This window comes from Hetaerina americana, unplaced genomic scaffold (assembly GCF_022747635.1).
Source record: "Hetaerina americana unplaced genomic scaffold, ioHetAmer1.1.p SCAF_7, whole genome shotgun sequence".
Classification (NCBI taxonomy): Eukaryota; Metazoa; Arthropoda; class Insecta; order Odonata; family Calopterygidae; genus Hetaerina; species Hetaerina americana.
Window position 1 is genome coordinate 81,525,227 of NW_027287316.1, and position 23,918 is coordinate 81,549,144.

The 23,918-nt window shown below is 40.1% G+C and overlaps 1 protein-coding gene across 1 annotated transcript in view; it reads right to left on the minus strand.

The window, feature by feature from the left end:
- LOC139696364 (pleckstrin homology domain-containing family G member 5) overlaps nucleotides 1-17,664 on the minus strand; it is a 218,337-nt gene extending 200,673 nt beyond the window's left edge. The window contains exon 1 of the mRNA XM_071595108.1: nucleotides 17,599-17,664. Within this exon, the coding sequence (XP_071451209.1) occupies nucleotides 17,599-17,643 (45 nt within the window). The 5' untranslated portion in view covers nucleotides 17,644-17,664. The remainder of the gene's footprint in view (nucleotides 1-17,598) is intronic.
- Between the last annotated feature and the right edge of the window lie 6,254 nt (nucleotides 17,665-23,918).

Sequence of the window (23,918 nt, forward strand, 5' to 3'; positions counted from 1 at the left end):
AATATAAGAATACATCTTCCTCGGAAGAAACAGTGGTACTCCTGTTTACTCTGTACTGCTGTTTCATCTGAGGAAGACGGAGCTAAATTCCGTCAAAATTATTAAGACATAACGTGTGAGTGCTCTATATATATATATATATATATATATATATATATATATATATATATGTAATATAATTACCAATCAAATTGGGAACAACTACAAAGCTCAAAAAGGTTTTTTTTCATTTTTCACGGATGGGTTTTGTTATAACTGTTCAGCTTTTTCCAAAAGAAGTTTCTGATTGTATATATAATAATATAAGGAATGGATACGGCATTCTATCGTCGTTTTGCGAGGCAGTACATTACGCGCGTGTCGTGAAATTAACCCAGTAGATCACCCAGATAAAATTGACCTATGCGATGAAGATGTTACTGAAAATGGCGCCGACGCCAGCCCTTGAATTTCGAGTGGATAATGCTCTGAGTAACATCAAATATCGTTTTGGAATTATTTGGCCTGACAACGGGAGTCATGTCGAGTTACAGAACATTTTTCAGCTGGACCGCCGTAAGCCTGCGAGCGATGCGGTGGCAGCTCCCGGCCGTGGTGGGCCGGTGTCAGTCGGAATGGATTTGCGTCGAGTTGGGGAGGAAGACGGGCGGATGGACGCAAATGGACGCATGGTCACTCGTGAGGGAATGCGGGATGTAATAATAAGTGAAATGATATCTTCTATACTCACGATACAAACTCATTAATCGACACATGACGACAAGGATTTTTCTAATTGGGTATGTGTCAAGAAGTTCTGACGACTGAAACGCAGTTGATATACTATGTACCTTGCATTACGATAAACTCAGTTGATTTAAAAACATATATTCTCCTTGAATTTAATCAATTGGAGTAACAAAGATACATTCTATCTGAAATTTATTTATCATTCCATGATTAGCTTATCGATTGAAAAGAAAGAGACCTCAGCAAAATATAAAATGTTTTTTTTTGCTTTTACCCAATATTTATGATTATGATAAATGGCTTTGGACATCTTAATTGTCACCGGAGCCATTAATATCCATAGATATTAGTTGATTTCTAATGAGTTTAACGCTCGTTGAAAGTAACATTAACCATGAACCCTTACTTTCCACTCTATTCAGTTATTGTACCGAACTTAACAAATAAATATAAGGGCAAAAATAGAATTCAATAATTTTCATCTTAACTACTGGTGACCTCTTTTATTGGTAAGTTGTCAGTGTAACCCACCAATAAATCCTATCTGACCCTGATCGTGAATTGCCTTAACACCCAAAATAATAATAATTATTCGGTTTTATTCTGGCGAGATTAAGACTGTGGCAACCCCTTATTCTATCTAACACATCGTCAAATACCATTCAATCAATTCATAATTACACTTGAGTGCTAAATAATATTAAAAAAAGAACTAGATAATGTCAATTGATTTAAGATGAATATGCATGAGTACAAAGAGGGTAGAAAGACGGACTCATTTCCTGGAAAACTACGCTAAGTACAACGTTTTTTCGTATTTGCGCACGTGAATGTTACTCCGAGTCCGGAAATGTTTGCTACTACGTAAATGAAGAAAGTATTTCACTCCGTGACGAATATAAAAAGGAATAAGGGCAAAAAATAGTTTTCTAGCGAGTGTAACTTGTTGAGAATAAACAGGTCTGCATTTCGGGCGGTTGTAGAGTCCATCTCGGTCAATAACAATAATAATGTGGGGGTAGGGGGATGCTCCTCACCCGGAGGGAAGACTGCCGATTCAGTTGAGGAAAGGACGATCGGTCCCATCCCTTCCATCATCAACCCAATAGGCGAGCTGTTTGATGTTTACATAGAATACATACATGGAATACACATCCCCCTCAACATACGTGGTAAACCTTGACTCATCCACTGAACCGACGATCGGCGTCCTATGAATATCGCCGCGCATTGCACACGCGGTCCTCAATCACGAGCCCACCCCCTCCGGAGCGTACTTCTCCCTTAGCGTGACGTATAGGCGACCCGAGGTGAACGCGGACCGACTATAGATAGCATTGGCGAGAAACGGAATCATTTAGCGGAAGCCAAGTACTCCGACGTCCACTCGGATGAAACAACGCGGCCGGAAACTAATAATAAACAAATGCATCCGACCACGCGCGCGCCTGCTAGGGAGGTTGGTTAGAGGGATGGTGGGGGAGGGGTGGATGTGGGGAGACTTGTCATCCGCCGGGGTTATTATTAAACTCATTACGAGAGTAGATACTCCCCCTCCCCTCCCCCCAGAACGGGTGGGTTTATTAAGCATGCCGTTTGACGAGAGAATGGCGCCCGAGGTGGAGGTGGTCGGGGAGGGGAGGAGGATTTGGGAGAATGGTGGCTGTGTCCCGTTTATAAAAGGGTTTAATGGGGCCGTGGGTGGGGTGGGGGTTTTGACGGGCGCGCGCGGCATTTGACACGGTCCCGATCAATACGGATCGTGGTGACAGATGAGAGAGGCGTACGAGGGCCCTCTCATTCAAAGGCCTCTCTTAAATGGATACATAAATTCGAGGCAATCTTCCGAGGGATAATAAATTGATTCGCGATTCCGAAAAAACCAATGTAAATTCCATTGAAAAAAAATGTTTAAAAATGGGGGAAACTAGGGGGGCCATCTCACGTGCCTTTCCTTCCCCGCATCATGACTGGTGCACGGTTGACTGACTGGACTAGGTGCACCTAGGCTGGTGGACTTCTATCCGCTCATACATACTATAATAACCCCTACTTTGTCAGAGCGAAACGTTTCTCAATTAACAATCGCACGTGGGGGTTTAATTTTTAAATAATCATTGCCCTGAAATAACCGAGATAACTGGATAAAATTTATTCTGTATATCAATAGATTCTCATGTTCGGACTATTTTTAACTACATCTATCACAGTGGTGATTTTTTTGATTTCAGGAAGCCTTATATTAGGGTAGATAGGTCACCCCAAGTGACATTTTATTATTCACAGAACTCAAAAAGACATTTAAGAGGATTTGGCAACACAAATTACGACATTCAAGAGGTGCAATAACGCTTTCCGATGCAATCTGCTGATTTTTGCAAAGACGGTCTTCGAAAGGTCAGGAAACGACGGGGGAATGTTAAAATTTTGGATAGTGACTTTCAAGAGAAGTCTCCAGAACATTAAATAAAAACTAAGTTTATACATCTATTATTTTGAGTAATAATTACGACTTTACGATACACCCTGGCACATCTTAATGTTGTAACCACAATGGCCAAAGTGAACACTGACAAGCATGGAAGATATTACGTAATTTCAGAATGTCAATACTTCGCCTGGTATCACGCACGCGGACCACTCTCCCGCCTTGTTTCTGGGCCTCCTCTTCAGTGTTTTCATATCCATACGAATCAGGGAGGAGTGAGGTACGAGTGTCATCCGGAAAGTAGTACCCGTTCGTGCCGCATGAAGTGCTGACGACGCGAGTAGCCGCTGGACGAGGTCAGATAGCTTCAGTGGCTTGTCTGCCTTCTCTGAGCCAAGTTGCGTGACGCTAGCATTGCCTGTGTTGTTTCTGTGATTGTTTACAATGTTTAAAAAAATTGAGAACGCCGCCAGTTGTGAAGTGAGGGCAGTGATTAAATTCCTCAATGCAAGAAACGTTCGCCCATGTGATATTCATCGCCAATTAAAGGAGGTGTATGGAGACAATGTAATGGACGAGTCGTCTGTTCGGCGGTGGTGTCGCAACTTCAACATGGGGAGGGGGAACACACACGACGATGAGCGTTCGGGGAGACCGTCTGTCATTACAGACCAACTGGTGAGCTCAGTTGACGAATTCGTGAGGAACGATCGGCGCGTCACAATTGATGACATCTGTGAGCATTTTCCCAATGTTTCTCGAACAATTGTTCATGAAATTGTTAAACACCATCTGCATTATGCAAAAATTTGTGCAAGATGGGTCCCTCGCGTATCTCAATGAGCTGGCGGCGAAGGACTATGCAGCAGGAATACAGAAACTTGTCACACGTTATGACAAATGCCTTAATTTGCTTGGAGATTATGTTGAGAAGTAGTTTAAAGTATCCTCTTTCAAATAAAATTTTTTATGTTTGTTAATATTTACTTTTGTGTCTTTATTTCACGAACGGGTACTACTTTCCGGATGACCCTCGTGTGTGTGTATATATATATATATATATATATATATATATATATATATATATATATATATATATATATATATATATATATATATATATATATACATACATATGTACACATATATACATACATATGTACACATATATAATCTCGTTATGCATTACGTGGATATAATTTATATTATGGCTCAACCACAGTTTAAAACGTGATCTGATATCAAACTATACCACGAAAAATCTGAGAATAAAGACGTAGGTAAATTCATGCATTCACAAATCACTTTTTTGCCGTAACAAATTCGCCCAAGAGTATACTCTTGCGTATTAAGCCGAACCGATATATTATATGTATCCTTTTTTTATGGACATTGAAAGGCATCACCCATCGGCAATTAGGTGGCCTGGATTTAAAAATTAATGACTCCAGATTAAAATTTGTTCAATCTGAATTTTTTGATTCAATTAAAAAAAAATTTTGATTCCATGAAAAAATGAATGGTATGGATGGTTTTGTCACACACTTGGATGGAAACGTCACCCATTACCAGTTTGTAGGATAATAAATAAATTAAATGAGATCGCAACGTTATTGGTCAACCTTATAGACGCACATTTTATCCGAACTCTTCGAGTACTTGCGTAAAAATTTTGAATATCATTCGCTCGATCAGTATGGTAGTACTTTTATTCCAGGCTGATCGTTTTTTCAACTATTTCCAACCCGGAGAGCGTCGTCACAGTAATACCCGGGCAATCACGATGGACCAATAACCCTGCGACTGAAGCGCCGCAGATAACAGAGAAGAAAAACATTCCGGAGGGCGTGAACTACCACACACCCCCATCTACCCCCCCACTCCCGGAGACCGCGGACTCGACCCTTCTGCCAATTTGCGGAGACCGCTCCGGGAATCCGTCTCCGTCTGAATGGACGCAATTTGGCGCGCCATAGAAAAAATAAAATACCCTCTCTCGTTGACGGAACTCTCTCTCTCGGACACGCCTTCACAGATCGGCAAGTTCGATTCGTCGTCACTTACGTAATAATAATGACGCTTCCCTGCCCATCAATCCACGGGGTCACTCCACGGCCCATACACTCACCGAATGGAGTGGGCTTCTAGTGGAAGGGAGCGGCGGAGCGAATTAATAGAAAACTTTATCGGAGCCCTGAAGGCGGCGGAATCAATGCTTCATCACGTCGCATAGCTGACGTCCGAGCGGAAACGCAAAGTTTGAGTGGATTCGCTTCGATACCGTCCAAATAACGTCGGCACGTGCATCTGAGGGTCGGTCGCCTTTTCTTTTTGCCGAATCCTTGGAAGGAGGGGACTCGTACTGGACGTGAGGAGGTGAGAGACGTGGAAAACCTAACTAAAGGAATAGCATTGGCGGAGATACACTTCATTTTTTGAGTATGTGCAGTGCAAATGCCATGTAAAAGTCCACATTTGGTGTCGGAAAAGAAAATACTTCGTTCTTTCACATTTATTTTATTATTCACGACCTGGGTTTCGACTTACAAATTCATTATCAGGTGTAAGTTGAACTCAGGTCGTGAATAGTAAAATATATGTGGAAGAACAAAGTATTTTCTTTTCCGATATGAATCGCTTCCACAAAGAGGACGCCTCAAACTATTCTATCCACATTTGGTGATTGAAAGTGTGGTATGGCCATCATAAAGGCAAATCATATGTGTAGGATAGCTGTACTAATGATCGCCTCTGCCTTTATTTATACGCTCGAAACATCATATCGCATTCAATGACCATTCAGCGCTGCCAAAATTATCACTTTTGCAACTAACATCGCCGTGGGAAATATGCAAAGTGATTGATGTCAGATATCACTCGCATCCTGTGTAAAAGTATTTTAATGAGGGATATGATTAAATTATTCAAGCATATATTTTTGCTAAATATCCTGAAAAGTAATTATTACCGCTCATTAAAGAGAACAAGTCCCAAAAAGGGCTCTTGATTGATGATGGGCAGGTAATGGTGGCTAAGGTGGCTTTAAGAACCAAAAAAGACCGGTCTAAGGTTCGATTTCCATCTTTCGATGGGAATGGAACATCTTCTTGCTCTAGAGGCACGACATAGGTGGATCACAAGATGGCCAAATACGACGCGGAGAAGGCGAAGAGAAACCAATCCATTTAATATCTACGTGGATATCTCGGGTTAGACAGACAAGGGTTTTCAATTATATGCAAAATAATAGTATTGGGTTCGAAATCTGAAATGCATCGGGAGAAGGAACAGGGTGTTTTTTCTAGTCATTACCCAGCGGATTCCCTGCAGCAAAAAGATTAAGGAAAATATTGGAACAGGAACCAGAAAATAGAGAGCAGTAGTCTATTCAAGGCCGATAAATTAAAGGAAGACAATCCTCTTGGCACACTAGTGAGTATTGAAACCAGATGGCAATGAGGTTATGAAATTTATAGCACTAAGTAAGTTAATAAGCGGAGATGAGAGGAGAGGAAAGAATGAGGTATCACGAATATAACAATTCAACTGAGCGGAACAGGTATCCATTTGAATTAAGGTAAATGATCGATTGGCTTCGGCTGAAGTCAGAAGAATACCTACAATTCTGCTTTGATTATAAAAACATATTTTCCAAAAACCGTATCAATATTTATATAGAAATTAAGCAAAGTATGAGGATATGCAAAGTTAATAAGGGTGAAAACGATAAAACCGTAATGGTGGGGAGTTTTAATGCCGCTGTTGGATATCGAAATAAGGAGAATGTCTCGAGGAAGATTGCCCGAGAAAACACCAAAGACGTAGAAGAAAAAAGTCTGAAGGTATTCTTTGAACAACATGGCATGTTTATCACAAATATATTCTTTGTGGCACCCTTGGGAAGAATCAGGAAACCTAAAATGATGATAGGTTGATTAGATTAGAGTAAAACACGAATCATCAGTCAAATAAAATCTCAGTGTGGTTATCCAGCGCCTGAAGTGGTCGGTACTCACGAAATATAGATGGCAAAGTGAAACTTAAAGCATGGAATAATCAAAAAGTTAGTTGAGTAAGTGTCTATCGGAAAAATTGAAAGATGCAGAAAGGACGACACTTAAGTAAATGACGAGTGAAACAGCTGATGAATTGAGGATTAGGGTAGTAGTAGTAGTTTTGAGGGGAGGCGACCGACAGCTAAGGTCATTTGCGCCATAGGGGATGGACAGGAAAGGATGAAGGGTGGAGAGAAACCCGGCGTCGGCATTAGCCTACTCTTTACGAAAGGCGCCAAGGGGTCCGCAGTTTAACGTCCCATCCGACGGACGGCGTACTCACTCAAAGTGCCCTCCACAAAGCACCTCAAGTAGGGATCGAGATACCTCTGAAAATTATTCAACACCGCCGGGATTTGAACCCGCGCCCTCACGGTGGGAAGCCAGTACGTTAGCCCCCGCACCATCTCGATCCCCCGGATTAGGGTGAATTTAAATAAATTGAAATATGGAATTGCAGAGGTAGCTGATAACGAGCTAGGAAAAAGAAACTTGGACCTCGAAAAACATGGAAGATCGAAAATTTCTGAACGTACGTAATTGAGAAGAGAATTAAGTTGACAGGAAAAAAGCATGTGGAAGAAATTAAGAGAGTGCATAATAAAATAACACAAATGTAGAAAATAAATGAAGAGATGGACAAAAGTATGGGTACGGGAAATAGAAGAATGTAACCATATGAGAAAACAAGATGCAGGCTATCGGAAAAATTATACAATTATTTGGATAAGGCTGTCCGCTCTCGCCATTTCTATTTACCATTGAAGAAGCTATAGTGGCAATTAAGGAGAATATTAAATGGCATAAAGGCTAATGGAAGGAGTCAATATCGTCATCCTGGTCAAATTAGTTAAAGATATGAAGAGAATGTTCAGAATCAGGCCATCAGGTGTGACAAAATGAAAATAAATTTGAAGAAAGCTAAAGCTACGGTAATTAATAAAAACAGGGGCATACGCCAGATAAGTTAACAGTAGAAACATCAAAACTAAGCCAAGCAGGAGAAATATGCTTCAATCTAGATAGTGTAATTACAAAAGAATGCAACAGATGCAACTCTGCAGTAAGAAGAATTAATCTGGCAAAGAAGACATACAAAATTGAAAATAATGTGTGAGGAAACAAACACAAGAACAGGTACATGAGAAGACACTTCGCAGAAACTCTCATTTAAAATGCCCCATTATGTGGAAGTGAAATTTGGGGCATTAGGGAAGATTTATTAGCCTCGATCGGGAGAAGTGAAATTGTTAACTTGGAGGAGGATTACAAGAAAACGCTGGACAGATAATAAAAACAACATAGAAGTGCTAAGGGAAGATAAAAAGAGGAGAAGAATTTGATTTAAGAGTTGACGGAAAAAATTAAATTTGCTGGACATGTTTTGAGGCAACAAACTAAATATAAAATACATTGGAAGAAAAACTCCTTGGACGAAAAGGAAGAGGAAAGAACAGCAATGGAGAGAAGTATATGTCTGCAACGACAGGCAGGGCTCAATCTTTAGGAGGTAATGGCAAATTTAAACTTATTCTCTTTATGTTTATACCACTTATTTAGACATCCAGTGGAAATAGATATGAAATTGGAAATGGAGATAATGTAAACAGAATTAGAAATCCAGTGGAAAATAATTGGAGAAAAATATTAATATATTTGCAAAATTTTGATTGTAAACTGGTTCAAATTTCTGCTTCAAACGAATGGATATCACACTCAAAAATCTGTGGAGAAACGATTTAGGTATTATAACTTAAGGAAGCACGGAAAATGTCGGGAGTGAGCCCGGAAATACTGTAAGGTACCCTCCCAGAAGAAGAGCCCTCAGAGCGAACAACTTGGTTCAAAGTCCTCGCAGAATCGGTCGGGGCAATTCAATTCAAGGTGTGATGCTTCAACCTGCTGCTGCATGGGGGTTGGGAGGGTTTTCAGTCCGGATACATCGCATCGTGAAGCTGGAGAGATATTCCTCCTGGAAGACATAATGACATCGAATCCTCGCAAAGTCACCTCGGTACCCTTTGCCTCCCGAAATCGAGGGTCTTCGTCGCAGGGAACGGAGTCAATCCTGGGTGACTTCGCAAATAAAAGTCAGCGAGAGGAATTCACGCGTGCCTACGCCACGTGACGCTTCCACAGACCTGACGAATAGCTCGTGAACGTGATCAGTACCGCGGCGGAGGTAGACTTGGGTCTCTCCGAAGAATGAACAATTTGTGCCGAACTGTAGGTCACGTCTCGCGGAGGCGTGGGCAAGACGCTCCAACAATAGTTTGATTTGAGGGTACACGGCGAAATATAGCATCACCACCAAGACCAATCGGAATAAGACGAAAATATTCATTCCCTCAGCCTAGATATTGATTTCGCTGAACATGAATCTACTTTGTGCACAATAGTCAGTCTCTTCCTAGGTGGAGAGTTAGCGATACCTTTAAACACACAGTGGAAAATAGTTGATTGGTCAATGGAAGATGAAAGTGGCATCGCGGGACGGTGGGCAGCGGCCAGTCGGTTTTACATCCAATCAGGACGATTTTATAATCCAAAGGGAGGAATACTTTAAAGACCCCGTGAGTTGAAGATGAATTTAAATCGGAATTTATCACAATTAAATCATGATGCGGGTTTATATTTGATGAATTTTGTTAAATTTAGGCACGCTAAGAAGCAATAACTGAGGTGAGGAAGGTGATATTTATAGGTGACGGGTGAGGAAGGTGAGGAAATATTTAGGAAAGTGATAGAAGTAAAACCGACGAATTTCGAATGGCTTAGGGATATTTTGCGCATAAGAACTAGGTTGAAAATATGTTAAATTTATAAAATGGAACTTAAAAAACAAATTTTGTATTGATTAAATAATTAATTTTATTTTTATTAGTATAGTGTATTAATTCATTCTTCTTCCTACGCTAATTACACACTGAGTTAACCAAAAGTATTGGCATATTATGACGTGCAGCTTAACAAGTCTTAATGTATGTGATAATTTGGAATTACGCTTACGCGAAAGATGTCATGGTGTTGCACTGTCCATATATTCACTCAGTCTGTTAGTTTGATGCGTCCATTGCCATCTAAGCAGTTTCATCTCCATGAAATTAAGATTATATTTATCAATACACTGGTTAAAATCCAAAGTGAGTTTTATATTTGAAGCCTTGCCATTTCATATTAAACCTGTTCCAATATATTTGTGCTAATTATCTCCAGTTAAGAGTGTTCTTTATCAATCTTTTCCATCACCGGTCATTTAAGGGGCTACATTTTATACCCATCCATCATACTTAGATTTCTATCTTTATTCGAGACGGTTCAGAAATGTAATTCACATCTATAGTTTGACAGTTATATATTTATGATTTTTCCTCATTAATTCCAGAGGTGACAGATTAATTGAAAATATATTAAAATTTGTTTTAACTAGTTAAATGTAAATTGCATCGGTCAGAGTTTTTTACTCAAATACATTTAATTTTTTGGCAAATAACTTTTATATTCAATAACCCCTCAATCCAACGTAGTTTTCGTAAGGAAATGTCTCTCTAAAGTAAACAGACAAAGTGATGGCCGACGTCGATTCCCCTCCAACCATGAATGACGGGTGAGGAAGGTGAGGAAATATTTAGGGAAGTGATAGAAGTAAAACTGACGAATTTCAAATGGCTTAGGGATATTTTGCGCATAAGAACTAGGTTTCAAATATGTTAAGTTTATAAAATGAAACTTAAAAAACAAATTTTGTATTGATTAAATAATTAATACCAGTGTGAGCAATGGCCTGACCTGAAACTTTCGATTCGCTCGCGATTCCTCACGTTGATTTCTTCGTTGGAGTCAGTGGGAATCCCAAAGACAGTATGTAGCCATTACGTAACTATTCTAGGTCTTACAGACTCGACATGGATATTCTTGCTCCACTCCTTTGCTTAAATCTTAAGAGTGCATGAGTTGGATGTAAAATAAAGTAAAGCCATAGATATTAAATTATCTCCACTTTCAGTAAAATAAATTACTGAACAGCTCTTATAATTTCACCAAGTATCCGCCTTTACTTTAGATATACCTCAATATCCATGAAAAATAAATAATTATCTGAAAAGTTACTAAAATTAAACTAAGATGCATCACCTTAGCTTCCTCGTAAATTCTATTCCTACCCAGAAAATTTCCTGAATAGGTTTCTGGGCGTGTACAAAATGTGTGTATTGATTCACCTGACATGCGTGTTTATTAATGTAATTATTTTCATCAAAGAAAGACATTTATTTCGAATTATATGTCTTATTGCTCCATGGGAGATTTAAATTCCAAATAACGTCTTCTTTTGCCCGACGTTGCATTAAAATCTTTACCGAGGGAGCTTTTCTGAAGAGTTTGGTATTACGCAATTACTACTGTGAGTATTCTCAAAACAAGCAAGCATGTAATGAGTAGGCTACTTCAGCAAGTGCTGTCTCCTTCAAGTCTCCTTCCTTCACTTCTCCTTGTCTCCGTCTCCTTCACCAACAGCCACTTTTCCTCCTTTCCTCCGAGACCTTACACACACACACACATACAGCGACAAAGCACGCCATTTCTCAAGCGAACTTCCAGATTCAGATGAATGACCTGCCAGAGATCCTCACAAACGCTTTCGCGTTTTGCGTCCCCACTCGAGTTCGCTGCATATGTTAAAAATCCAGAGTCGAACGCCATTTCGACTTAATGTTGAGAGTCGCACTCATTGGACTTTCACCTTCCCACCTCATCACGGAAGTGCTTTGAAAAATTGTGGCAAGGTAGGTGTTTACATTGAGGTAAGTATTACTTTGAAATACGAACAACTAGGGCTATGAATAAGCTCATGTAAAATGTATCTAGAATATTGAATGTAACTAGGCTTTTGGTGCTGCACAATTTTCCATACTTTTTTTATCTCAAACCTTCGCCACTTACACATTTTAAAAGCCTAAAGCTTTATTGTGTTTCATTAAATATATTTCATATCATTAAAATCTCTACCATTTTATATTCGATGTTTTCAGGCTTAGTTCGTGGAAATCCACTGTCAGTAAAGTAAAAATAGCAACGTGATTTTGGATACAATTAGAAACAACGGATTATTAACCTAAATACCTACTGAAATATCTAGCCATATATTTCAAAAAATAGTTCCCGAATGTATTATTGATCCATTGAATTAATATACAAATTATACTAAATAATTTCAGGTGAAACTTGGACTTTCTACTTTGATGTGTACGATACAATTCCTATTTTTGATGTATTCTTCATTTTGAGACGAATACGATTTATTTTTATTCAATAAAGTACTGTATTTCGTTCTGTAGAGGTTGTGGTAACGTGATCAAGTGGATAACAAAAGCTTGATTATCAAAATATTTGAATTAAACTCAATCACTATCTTCTCTATCTTAGATTTTTCCAGGACTCAGAATTTTCCATCTTTTTGCTACGTCGTGGATAGGTGATCCAACGATACCGATCGTACTTGAAATGGATAGAAATACTAAACGAAACCCAGGAGAAATCTCAATTGAAAGCAATAAAGCACATCATTGAAGAAATAGCAACAGGCATATATCTATAGAGGAAATATTTAAACAACTCTATGAACAAAATAAGATCAGAACTACACAAAAATTCTGTATTTTATTTAGCGTGATTAACGCAGAAAACATTTTTGATATAAAGAAAGGAATAGAAATGGCGATGTAAGTACTTAAAAATAAAATACATCTTCTAAAAATAACTTTTCTAAAAATCATTCTTGAGAGCACTCGGGCTCATGGGCCGCTTGGAATGGACGACCGAGATCAGGGCATCGTAAACGAAAAAGACTTAGACAGGAAGCCGTAGAAATGTGGATTGGGGGGCGAAAGATGACACGAACAATTTAGATTGATGAGTTAAGTAATCGAAACTTGTAAAACGAATTGAATGGTGGTGAAAGAAAGCTATCGAAGTCAGTGTGAAAATGAACATTAAGCTCCTGGGACATGTTATTGGACACGACGCCTTTCCCCGGAACAAGGCAGTCAGCCTCTCTGGGAAAAGTGTGGACGATGATGGCCTACCTGAAGAACGTGAGTAGCCGAGGTATGGAGTGCGCTCTCACGATAATGTGAAGACACCCTTTGGAGATAGGATTGGCTGAGTGCGGGGGCAGCCATATGGCTGGGAATTTGAAGCAAAAAAACGAACATACATCTCTCTCTCTGTCATCTTAATTCTCCTTCCTATACCCTTAATGTGTAATACAAGTCAACTGCATGCGTCGAATATGTTACAGTGGATTATAGCCCACTCCAATTTCATACAATACATTCATCCCCTTTGTCTAACGCTTGTGTTTGAAATCATTTGCGAAATCAAGCGACACGTGGATTTGTGTAATCATCCAGGCAACAACCTTTTTGTTGCTTTAGTTACTCCTTTGGCATCTTGTGTGGTCATTTCTTTATTAGTAACAAACCTATCCACCCTAAAGTGGTCATTCTCCTCCTTCTACTCCTCCCTACAGGGTGGAGTAGAAGGAAGTTAAACTCTCAAAATTTACTTCGCTACCAAAGCTGTCAGGTCATGGTCTAAAAACCCTCCCATTAGAGAGTCCTGGGTTCGCATCCGGAGTGAAGATCCGGAAGGATTTTGAGATCTTATGAAACACCGAAGGTTTTCACTTTTCTTGGGATTGGGAATTGATCGATGGGGGTTTACGTCATTAAACTCGCGCCTCGCATGAAAAAAAAACATAAACGCCGTTAACGTTAATCTCGTAAACGACATTAATTCCTTGATTAATAAATAGCAAATATACGCTTATATTTTGACAATGTATTGTTTTACAGAGATATCCGTGATTCTTAGGACACAATAGCTTTAGCAGATAAACTAAAAACACTATACAACAAGAACAGATGTGGTTCTGATTTCCATGTGAGTTTCCATGTGCGGCATATGGAAATCAGAATTAAACTTAAATGCGTTATAAATATATGGAATAAGGAGCAGTTCTCTCCCGAAAGCCTACTGAATCAGGAAAGACGAAATAGAAAACGTAGACTCGATTAAATACTTAGGGCTTATGGGTTGCCCTCATTTACGATCTATCCTGGGTTAAAAATATGCACGGATTATGTTGACGAATAACAAAAAATTAGGATTTACAAGTTCAATGGTTGATTTAATGCTATCAAACGCTGATGCGCCTGGCAGTTAAAATTAAACTTAAAAAAGTGCGTAGTCATGAATTTTCGGAAAAAGAGTAATTCCTTCCCGATCGCCCACTGCATTGGAAACTTCTAAATGGAATGTGTAGACTCCATTAAATACCTAGGCCTATCATACCTATACCCTCACCTACAACCTCTCCTGGGAGTAGTACATACGGGGAATATGGGGACAAACTAAAAAAAATTAGGATATATTAGAAGAGTACTGGGTAAATGTGATGAAAAGATTAAAGAGAAATGTTATCTTTCACGAGTTAGGCCTCATTTAGAATATGCTGCTAGCATATGGGCTCCTTATGGAGTTCGATTGATTGCCAAATCGGATGGCGGGCAGCGTAGAGGAGCTAGATTTGTAGTACCTTGTAGTGTGAAACTGTGCCGTGTATCAAGATTATTAGAGGATCTAGGCTGGGAATCACTCCCGGAGCGAAGCTGCAATTTCATATAAAATATATTGCATCGAAGAAAGTGATTCTAGCGATGATTTTGAAAAGGTTTTATCAGTTGAATTGGATAGATTAAGTATTGAACAGGTAAAATTAAGAGGTTATTTTTCAAACAAACGATTAGGGATCAAAATGACGTTAATTGACCGTATTTTGGGGGGGGAAGCATTTTTGTCAAAAGTACTCTGGTATGTAATCACCCCCTGCCACACACCCAAGCGGTGTCTTAAAAGAATACCGTGTATGTATGCATCTAATGAAATTTTTGAAAGCTCTGAAAATCATTCTCCATTTGCATCCAAGTTATATCTATTAGTTATATATGATGATTTATACTTCGTTTATGCTCTGATGCTTTTAATGTTTATAATTTCGTCAATGTCCGTCAGTAACTAGTAATCATATGTCGCTAACAGAGATATTACAACTTAACTCGGGTTTTTATATCGTGTTCACTGGTGAATGCATCGTTTGCAAATTACTCGCATCCGAACTGATTCGCTAATGCTGAGAGACACGGGATTTGAATGCCGCCAAAGAGAGCAGTGGGGGATTAAAAAGTGGGGTCACCACGGGGTCATGTCCCCCCAAAATAGACTCACTGGATCTAAGACTATGGAATACTTCATTTAATGTGAAATTAGTTATCATTTGAGTTGCAAAGAGCGGAAAAATACGCCAAGGGTTTAGTCGTTAAATATATTCAAAACTATGACTTGTAGCAATAAAATTTTGAAAAATATTCGAAAAATGTAATATTTTTTTTATTGCGACAAAACCGTGACACGCCACAAATTGAATGTTTTGTCCATCCACGGAAGGTGACGTGACGCTGTTACTATTCATTTCTAAATTTAGACGACCTATTGATCCCACAGATTAGATCTATTTACTGTGTCCGACGGTCCTTCCATCGAATTCATATCCTTTTCGAATTTTTCCAAATTTGTTAATCTTTATTCGGGCCATGCTAGGGGGTGACCGGTAAGTTATGCGATGCACGATTGCTCACGAGTTGACACGCATAGACGGAAGAATGAATTCCAGGGTTTCACACATCCAAGTGCTCGGCGCCATTTCAATGCGCATGTATACATGGGTGGACTGAAAAGTTTCCGACCTAACAATTTTTCCGGCCTCAAAAATTTCAGAAAAAATGTCTTGTATCTTTGTTAGGTCTGAAACTTTTCAGACCACTCTCGTTCATGTATATTTCAATTGTATATGCATAAACTTATATAAAAAATAAAAACTTGGTCAGCAACAAACAATATAAGAACACATAAAAAGATCACTCACACGTTATTTCTTGATCATTTCGACGGAATTAACTCCGTCTTCATCGAAAGAGATAGAAGTAATCTCTTATAATAATAAGTTGAATAACAAACTTATATATGACTTTTTACGACAGTGGCATATATATATATATATATATACTAGTATATATATATATATATATAAATATATACTAGTATATATATATATATATATATATATATATATATATATATATATATATATATATATATATATATATATATATATATATATATATGTGTGTGTGTGTGTGTGTGTGTGTGTAGTTCAACGTATACATTTGTGGAGTTCAGAATAGGAGAGAGGAATGGAATCCGGCGGTGAATTCATAAAATCAGTTGTGTGTGTATTCACTGATGACCAAGCTTTAGTTTGTCAGTCAGCCAAGGGGTTGCAAGCATTGCTGAGTGAATTGGAAATTCAGTGCGGCAGATATGGGAATAGAATGAGTATTAATAAAACAAAGGTTATGCGATTTCCTATAAAGAAAAAGGCTAAGATAAACTTTAAAATAGGAGGGCAAAAACTAGAGCAGGTAGAACAGTTTACGTATCTCGGTAGTGTTTTGGACCAACACGGTCAAAGTAGTAGGGGCGTAAGGAGAAGAATTGCGTTAGGCAAAGAGGCTTTCACAAGGAGGAGGGAGTTGATGACGGGGACGTTGAGTAAGGATGTTAAGAAAAGACTCGTAAAAACTTTGATATGGAGCGTAGCTATGTACGGCGCGGAAACGTGGTCATTGAAGCAGGAGGATAGACGTAGACTGGAGGCTTTTGAAATGTGGGTGTGGAGAAGAATGGAGAAGGTGAAATGGACAGAGAAGAAAACAAATGAGGAAGTAGGGCGAAGAGAGGGGTTTGTTGGGAGAAATCAAAAGGAGGCAGATGAAAAGTGGATGAAGGGGATATTGATTGGCAGAGTGATTTGAGAGACGGTTGAGGCCAATGTTTTGTGGAAATCCAATTGTAACGCACAAAGAAAGAATCAGACTTTCCGTTTCCACAGGAATCGGATAATTTTTCCTGTGGAAACGCAAAGTCTTTGATTACTTCTTCGTGGGTAACGGTAGTGGAATGTTGAAGGCTGTGATTGAGAGAAGAATGTTAGGCAGACGAGGGAAGAGCAGGAATAGGATAGGAATATTGGATGGGAGGAGGTGAGGAGGGAAGTATTTTTGGATGAAGACGGGCTTGTTGTAGATTGGGATGCTGGGTTGCGTTTTTTAAGGAGAAAAAAGAGAATTATTTGGCAGTTGTGCCCCTCCAAAACCCACTTAAACTGGTATTTTATCTGTAATATTAGTATTATTAATATCATATTTATATGCTATCCGAAGCGCGGTGGGTGTGTTTCGATGACCATTCCGCAGCAGGGTTCATTACCTGGATCCTGCCGGTTGGAGGCGACACCACGAGGAATATCCGCATGGTTGCCCTGAGGAAGTCATCCCGGGCCGCCACCGTGTCGGGCGAGGGCTCGGGATCTGCAGGCGTCCGACCCCGGCCGTGGTGGAGCGGGAGGACTCCGGCCCCCCCCGGGGGTCGAGAGGGCGGCTGCGGAGGCCCCCCGCCCGCTGCCCCCGACGAGGACCCCCCCCCTTTGCTTCCATCTCCGGCCCGGCCCGCCGCCTTCACTCGCCTCTTCACACTGTCCAACAGGCGGCGCCAGTCCTGCACCAGTTGCAGGGCCGGGCCCACGGCGCCGCCCCCCCTCGCCCCCTCCTCCCCCCGGCCCCCTATCGCGGCGTCTGTGGGGAGGACTTCACGGAGAGTGGGAAGCGCACTTTCGTAAGAGTGGGGCGACACGAAAATACGCACACACACAAACACACACACACAAAGAACACCACACTATCTTCACGCGTCAGCGAAAGTACGAGCGGACACTTGCGGTCCTCCCGGGCCTTTTCCTGTCCCCTCTCCCCCCCCGGGGGGCAACATCGGATGATATATCTCACTCGCTCACCGAAGTGATTCCGCGTTTGCTTCCGAATGCGATCGGGACGCCCAAATATCCACGGCGGTTTATGGTTTCGAAGTAATTTGTTGGACGATGTTTTTCAAGTGCTCCTAGAGCACTTTTTCAATCATCGATATAACGCCTGAATGACTAAATGTGTTCATCAAGCAAAGCAAAGCCCCGAACGATTAAACATTTTCAGTCAATGAGTTGCATAAAAGCATGATTTTGGAATTTATCTAACCCACAGTAGAAGGCAGCTCACTTCGCAGCACCAATCAGAGTCACTGTCACTTTCCCTAAGAGAGTTAGTTTACACGGAACGGGAATGAACCACAATCAATGCCACTCTCTCATGGAGCAAACAAGTCCCTTGGTTGCAGACGGAACATGTTGGTTCCGACCGCGAAATCAAAAAAGGGAGTAGAAAAAATGCTAGCATTATAGTCTTACGTCAATATACTGCCGTCATTGTGTTTCCACAACCAGCGGCATTAGGTGGACCACGTGATTTCACAACTTCGCCGGGAGTCGACACACGAGGCCTACTCTACTGCCTAGGATACGCAGAAAACACGAGCGTGTTGAAGAACCACGACCGACCAGAAGCACGACACGTTGGTGACGCAAGGCCGAGCCTAGAATCCACTCCGTCCAGAGATTGGCCCGCTGCGCCGGAAAGTGGTGGCGAAATGCCTCCGTCCGTCAATGTTTATTAGAATCGTTCGTTACCAAAACTGCTGTCTATCACTTACTTTTTAAACGTGAATTACACTAGTTATTGCTCTTGGAATCAAAATCAACCTCGTCGACTATTCTATACGACGCTGAAAAATAGCAGTACTCATATAGATCAAATTTGTTCAAGAAATGACACAGTATATCTTTTCAAATGAAAGATAGCACCGAAAGCGATAGAGGAGCGGAAAAATATCTTTTTTCTAAATGAGGGAAGTTATTGTACATCATATGGGGTTGTTTTTAAGAGTAGGGCATATGAACGCTGGAAAATCCCACCAAAATCTCTGAACATCACAGGAGATTACCCTCGGAAGGAACCGTCGCAAATTATGCCTTATTAATTTTGATTAATAATAATTATCAATTATTGTTTGGTCATCATATTTTAGAAATTTTACCTCAGAAGAAAATAATTCGCGAGTCACTCTTCAGTGTAATTGGGGTATTCATGCATCTAAATAGTTCCAGTGAGAGAATAAGTTCGTAGGCCAGTAATGAGCTTTTAGTTTCAGGAGAGCCACCGTCGATAAGTTACTTCTTTTCCTTCTTACTGCCCTCAGAGATCACGGTCCTCGTCCGGATCACGGTCCAGGCTGTCTCATCTCACACAGGAGTCAGATATTCGACTCAACAACGCTCATATATCCAAAAGGAGAATTTTTGTTTATTTCATCCCACAAAATATATTAAAAATAAGTACAAAAGTAAACTTACTTTTTTCTATGCCTACTAATAAAAAAAATATTTGTTTTGAATTATCCTCAGTGGTCCACAAAGTTTTATTTCAGTTACCTCTTTGAAGGAAGGAAAAAAATGCTACAAATTTTTCCTTTGGCAACACTCTCAGATAAGAATCCACGCGTAAGAAAACATCCATCAACAACGATCAGACAAATCAAAACATATGAATTGCACATTCATTTGAAGTCATTAACTAGCCAGCTCACTGGTTCATAACATTGGGATACAAAAAAGCCGTCGCCTAAAAGTGCAAAATTTGTCAGCGAATTCTCTTACGCGGAATGATTTCTATAATCAAAATGGGTACGCATATGAGTGAGAATAATCTTTTTTTTTTAAATTAGTTGTCCAAAATAGCCAAAGTGTATTCAAGACTGAAAAAATATCACAAAATACTGCTGAGTCAAGCACTATTGTATCTTTAATCTTATTTTAAATTGGAATCTCAAGTTCGATTAGCATCTGAAGTCGTGGATTAGGTCAGAGGGCATCCAAAACACGCACGGCCCCTCTGTGCCCTCTCCTATCTTAAGCGGAGTTAGAGCGACGTAAGCGACGGATAAGAGCAAGTCCCTCAAGGAGATTCACTGTGGACTCTACAGAAGAGAAAAGAAACACGAAATGATCAACTTGAGCGTATGAATTTAAAAAAAAAAACAGAGCTCAACCGTTCAAGGCACATGGGAATGAAAGAGGAGAGAAAGGAGTGAGTTGTTCTAGGAACAGCTGGAAGCCCCAGCGATGAATAATGACGTCGGGCCCGAACGTGTTCAACCAATCAAGTTTCGGCGTGGAGTCGATGCCTGAAACATTAAAAGGTTACCCTTGACGAATGCGTGAATTGGAAGAAATGCAACGAGTGTAGGTGAAGTGTACTGAAAATTAAATTAACCTTAATCGACTCAATAAAGATAGCTGCGTGGATGAGTGAAGCGGGTGTGTGTGGGAGAGGGATGCTTTCCGCGGATGACTAGATCAAAATCTACGGGTGACAACGACACGGTCAAGTTATAAATGCAAGAAAGTAGTAGGCCAAGTCAGAGAGGAACTAAAGTTCAGTTATCAGAGGGAATAATCAAGATGTCTATCACACGAAAGACTAGAGAAAGGAACAGACGAATTCTCGTGACTTTGCAGTGTATATTGCGCAATTGACGCGAATGAAATACGATGCCACAACTATTTAAAACATCGAGGTAAAAGCAAGAGAAAGCAAACGATAGGCTATTTATTTAGTTAAGGTTTTACGAGGAAGATAACTCCTCCTCAGTACACCCTGAATAAGCGAGATGTTCCCCAAATTTGGTCGTTTCCCCTCGGCTCTCTATCGTCGAGGGGGACGAGGAGCCAAGCGGTGGCGCCGACTATGGAGCCAGTCACGTTTCCTGTAACGCCGCTTTCCCCTTTTCCACTGGCTATGTCATATGACACTGATTCAGTCATCACCGTTTGTACTCCATCGCGAAAGAAATAAATTCTTTCGACTACCTTCACTGGTAGAAAGCGACATATTTTACAATCAAAGCGTTGCAGACTTTTATTTTTTCAATCTAAGCCGTAACTATCGTATTTTTCCGTGAGAATATTGCCTAAGTTTTCAAAAACTGCTCTGCCTAATGGATTTTCTAAATCATCAAAAACACTCAAACGAATTTTTATTTAATTGTTTTTTTACGATATCACACTTTTAATTTCCTTGTGTGATCCTTGTACCTCTATTCAACTAAACACGAGATGACAGGATCACTTTTGAGAATTTAGTCGGTCCAAAATTATTTTACTACTCACAGAGGCAATAAATTGAAATATGAAAATTTTACATGGATAACTAAACTAATTTAAAAATTATACGAAACTACTCAATCAAAATGAAAACTTTATCAACTAATTTACACCTCGCCTAAAGATAAAAAAAGATATTTTTGCAATGATCCTAAAGGTAATTAACTAAGAAGAAACTGCGAAGTTGAATCTACAATCCTTCAGCAGACCAACGCAAATTCGTTGGTCACCAGAATTGGCTACCCAAAGGTAAAAAAGGCTTGAATAGTTTTTTATTGTTTCCTAAAGGAGGAAATATAACAAAAAATATTATAAGAATTTTCAAAATATTATCAGAATCTCAAATTTTCAAAAAGCTTGTATTAATCGAAGAAAAACATTGAAACAATAAATTATACTCTAGAGAGTAAATAAATCCAAAGTGAAAAGGCTATAGTTCGGAAGACAACGTTTCGCTATCAAAGAAGCGGCCACCAACGGGAAGGGCGAGCGGCTTATTGTGTTGAAGACCACATATCGCTATGACTAAATGCGAAACAGATCGCCAGTCACAAGTACACACACATACACACACACACACAAACACACACAAGTACTCAACCAAGATTACGTCAATCACGAGAAGTGAACAAACCCCTGCACTAATAATTTAATCACATTTAATAAGCTACGGAGAGGATTGAATGGATGACAATCCTTTCTCCACGTCCTAAAAATGTAAACTGGGACGAGGAGAAGTGAATTCCCTCCTGTTACCTCACGGTAATGAGTTCGAAAACCGGGGAATTCTAAAATTTGACCCCCTAAACAACAGCCTCTCTTTTATTTATTATTTTGTTTCTTCCCACGATTGGATATCCCAAGAGGTAAAAAAACCACGGGCATACTATTTAAAATATCTCTACAGTGTCCAACAAGGTGTGAGAATATGTCCTTCATTGCAAACGTTCTTAAAACAGGGAGCGAGCACAGAGAAGTAAACTTAATTCCCCATAACCCCTCGAATATTCATTTCTTTCCTCGTCCAACTATCCTAGAAGATGACCTAAACTCCTAGGGATATTCAATTGAAAATATTTCTACACACTATTTGATTATCGAAGGAGAGGAATGTTTTTCCTCGTCGATCGCCGCGCGCAGTCGTCCGAAGGTCCTTTCGTGAGACAACGCAGGACGCTCGTCCTATCACTGGAGAGAGCGCACTCGCTCGCTGTTCGAACGCCCGACGATGGGGAGGAGACTTCCGGGGATTCAGAATACGGCGACGGAGCGACGACAACTCCCAATGCCGATGAATAACTGCTACGGCGTTGGAAGACGACGACATGACAAACGAGACGTCATCCTGTTCTGGATTGAGGGAGTCAGTCGATCGATTCCCTTCGTTACCGTCGCTTTTCAGTCATATTTATTGTTAGCGCCGTACCCCGGTGCGTTGCAAGGTGGGAAGAGCGGAAATTGGGACAGGCTGGTCCGGAGATGCAATCGCAGCGCGAGCAAGTGGAGTGGCGGGAGGAGGAAGCGCGTTATCGGCTCACGTCGTCCCTCTCCTGCGGGGATGAACCTCTCGGTCGGGTGGCGGCAGAGGGAGGCGAGACGAGAGACTCAGCCCCTACTCTCTCTCTCTCTCGCTCTCTATGTATATCTATTTAAATATTCTCAAGCCAAAGAAGTTAGCCAACGAAACTCGATTATTTCTGGAAAGAATGCAAAGCAATATTATTGTAATTTATCACTTTTAAGTTTGATGATTTAAAGTGCTCTAAATTTCCGTTGCTTACGGCAAAAAGTTTTGGAGGGGATTTCCAAAATAGTTTTTGGAATAATTGAGTTAAGATGAAGATAAACGTACGCTTATGTGAATATCTGTTAAAATGGAAGGTAAAAACTTTTTCTTTCCGTCGTGCGGCTGAGTAAACCCAGAGGGAAGATGAAAATGTATTGAGAAGGATCGATGCCACTAAAAATGATTCATATAAATCCTAAATATCTGACTCTTTGATGTTTTATATGGTCATGTGTACCTTATTATGTCTTGACGACCTAACTTACCACTATTTAAACACTTCTAAAGTGAGTTTTGTGAAAATTCAGACGAGGATACGCTACGCACTTATAGATCGGATATCTCAAAATCTTATTTACGGAAATAATTGAATTATTGTATTTGAAAAAATGATGAGTGGATACAAATTAGAATCGCGTAATCATCCAAGATTATGTGCGAAAGAATTTGCATCCAACGTTTCCATCGGGAAAGACATGCTTTGTTGGTACTTACTATTATAAACGGAATAACGATCGAGAGTGGGATTCATTCGATGTTCATTAGAGGAGCGGGATAAAATTTCACCAAAGACGAGTATCTTTCAAATGAGGGTGGCAATTAAAAATAAAATCATGAGTGCCTATCGCGGAAACGTGAGCGTGCATGCACACATGAACGTCCAAGGGAGAGGGAGAAGGGGGGCTGAAAGAG